At 37.2% G+C, this 2,779-nt stretch overlaps 1 protein-coding gene across 2 annotated transcripts; it reads right to left on the bottom strand.

Moving 5' to 3' along the window:
- Positions 1-412: 412 nt before the first annotated feature.
- On the bottom strand, positions 413-2,130 carry LOC110678478 (gustatory receptor for sugar taste 64a-like). Of its 2 annotated transcripts, XM_021851424.1 has the most exons (5): positions 1,694-2,130; positions 1,466-1,629; positions 1,118-1,401; positions 809-1,061; positions 413-739 (listed from the first exon to the last, which is right to left on the bottom strand). In XM_021851424.1, the coding sequence occupies exons 1-5, from the start codon at positions 1,848-1,850 to the stop codon at positions 629-631; spliced, it is 969 nt and encodes a 322-aa protein (XP_021707116.1). In that variant the 5' UTR covers positions 1,851-2,130; the 3' UTR covers positions 413-628. The 2 variants fall into 2 exon arrangements, with proteins under 2 accessions (XP_021707116.1, XP_021707117.1); XM_021851425.1 differs by having other exon boundaries at positions 1,466-2,130.
- Between the last annotated feature and the right edge of the window lie 649 nt (positions 2,131-2,779).

The raw sequence follows: 2,779 nt of genomic DNA, 5'->3' as shown, positions 1-2,779 counted from the left end.
GGTGACCTCAGAATTTTAAACAAGTGGTGCACTAATGGTGAAAAACGGGTTTTTTAATAAACTTCAAGATGGTGGCCAAATACCTGATGTCGAACGGAGTGGTGATGAAGAACAGGTGCTTCGAACAACAATTATATTTCAAAAAGTGCTCCGCAAGCAAAGAAAGCTGAAAATCCCTGCATTTAATCCAAAAACATTCCTGTCGTTGAGAAATTACAGCATGCAGGCCACCTCACATCACTATTCACAAGCCAAACTTTCTCGAGGGCTACATGCCGTAGTTTTTTTTTATCTCTAGACTATATCGTTTACATGTTTTTACAAAGATTGATCGTTGATGCCCCTTTATGCTAGGTTGGATCTATCCCTACTCTAGCCACTATCCAAACTAGGCAAGATTTACAAACCCGATACAAAATAGAGCAACAGTAAATGAATCAGATTATTATCCATCGAAAAACGCTAAAACCGAAAAGCACAGAATACACAAGCACACATACTTCCAGTTCGTTGTAGACATTTCCCTATTAGTTGGGATTGAATGATGAAAACCTCAAGCTTGCTAAACCTTAGACCTAATAAATATCGCTAAACCTTTTTTTTGTGGGGGTTCAAATAAACTATTGTCCTAATCCTTTGAAAATGCGAGGTTTGAGCATGGTACCACATCTCCAACACCTTCCGTATCTTCTGCAAATTTCAACATCACCAACTCGTAGGTTACCACGGATCCAGCCATCTAAAAGCAAATCTCTTTGTAGTTCTCATTTAATTACTCTTTTTTACTGTTCAATTTTTGATTTCCTACCGCCAAAATGCTCCTTTTGGTAAGGTGAAAAAATCCCATCCCAGTGTATGCCACTCTATCGGACTTAAGTTGTCCAATATACCGCTCAAGTTCTGAACACCATCCGAAATTGGGGATTCTGTTGCAAACCGTCAGGGGAGACTTGGCTATCTCATGCATCATTGACGCACTGTAGAAAACCATCGTTGTTTGTATGGTCAGGTTGATTAGAGAACACCAGTGATGTACGCTCGATAGAATGCTTTCATCTTTCCTGTCAATAAAAGTTCGAAGTTAAAATTGTACAAACCTACAGTTTTTAAATGTTACCTTGCAATGTTGATGAGCTCGTAGCACATGAGATACAGGTTTTTTCCACAGGAGTGAATAATAATCAGCGACAAGCTGCCATTCGTGGCTTTCACTAATTCGCAAAGTATTACATAATGCGATCGAATTTCCATCCAAAACTTCTCACTGGCAATCATTACACCGCTATGGAAGGGCAGAATCTTTTCGTAAATTTTCCGAAAGTAGAAGGTTATACCAAGACTTGTCAAAATGATCATTAAATCATGACAACTCCAAGACAATGTTAGAACAGTTGCTGCATACTAAGAAAAAAAAATGACAAACAATCACATGTGTATGATGAAGATTTATGTGTACCTTGAATACCTCGAAAATTAGCAGTATTAAAATATTGTATGGAATATGTTTAAATATGAACCAATAGTTGCGAGAAGCAAAGTAATACGGGAAATTCTTCATTTCCCAGCCACAATATTCAGCCTCATGATACTGGTTGTAGACATCAGCCGTCTTAGAACTCATGTGTTGCACTGTCAAACATAAATTGTGCACTTGCTTTTCATCATCCTCAAGGATAACAATATTATTACTTACATATGCCACATGTGAGTATCACTCCCGCAGTAAAACGTATTGGAAAGTGAATGCCTTTTATTATTTTCTCATCACTAATTGAAAATATACGATGAATTTCATCAAAATGAACAGCTAATTTATGCCATTTCTGGGCAAGCATCACCAACAGACTCATACTGATGACTGTATCCACGAAAAATACAATTCCTATAATATTCTGTGCGTTGACTCCTCCAACTCGATCCAATCATTCGTACTCCACATAACTCATGGTTAGTCCAATCAGAATGATCACCACTGAGAGTAGGGCTTTCAACGAGAACCACTGAAAGCGTAGTTCACGAGAATCCTTACGCAGGATACCGCACAGAGGAAAAACTCCAATCAACTGGAATATCAGCAATACCGGTCGCATGGCAGTATTGAACGTTTCTTCGCGAGGCATTGCAGGACTATCCGTGTACAATCTTTAGTAGCTGCAGTTTTTATGCACGAGCAGAGTTGTTGGGATTGCGATAATGGATAGCCGATTATCAGCTGTTGAAGTTCTCATATGAACCGTGTGTGCTGTGAAAAAATTAATGCTTCCAGTTGTAGCCACGTATGATAAGCAAGTTATAAGTGTATTAAGAATATTATCGACAGTTCAGAATAAATCGTTAGTCATCAATTATAATAAATAAAACTCATAAACTGATCATGAGTAGAGGAACATTAGGGTAAGGCTTATTTTTTGAAAGTTCCTAAAACCAAAAATTTTGAGCCAGAAATATTAAGATTTAGAGGTGGCGAAAGCGACTTGAAAGTGAATTTTTAAATTATGAGATATGACCTTAGGTGAAGTCTTCATAACTTTGTTGTTTTTAACCAGTTTTGAAGCTTTGAGCATCAGTCTCTTCAAAATCAAATTCATGAAACGTTTGCAGAACATCAAATTTGTCTAAAAGTTTACAGAACATCAAATTTGTCTAAAATCAGTTGTGTCTCAGTTGAAAGTAGTTTTCTACATTTTTTTCCCCTATTTTTACTAAAAAATCACTTTTGTTTGACCATAACAGGATCCTGACCATTTAGAAAGATGGCGTCTTTGGCAAAGTTGTTCAG

This window comes from Aedes aegypti, chromosome 3, assembly GCF_002204515.2.
Source record: "Aedes aegypti strain LVP_AGWG chromosome 3, AaegL5.0 Primary Assembly, whole genome shotgun sequence".
Taxonomy (NCBI): domain Eukaryota; kingdom Metazoa; phylum Arthropoda; class Insecta; order Diptera; family Culicidae; genus Aedes; species Aedes aegypti.
The sequence above is the reverse complement of the archived record's forward strand: the minus strand, read 5'-3'. Positions and strand labels throughout refer to the sequence as shown.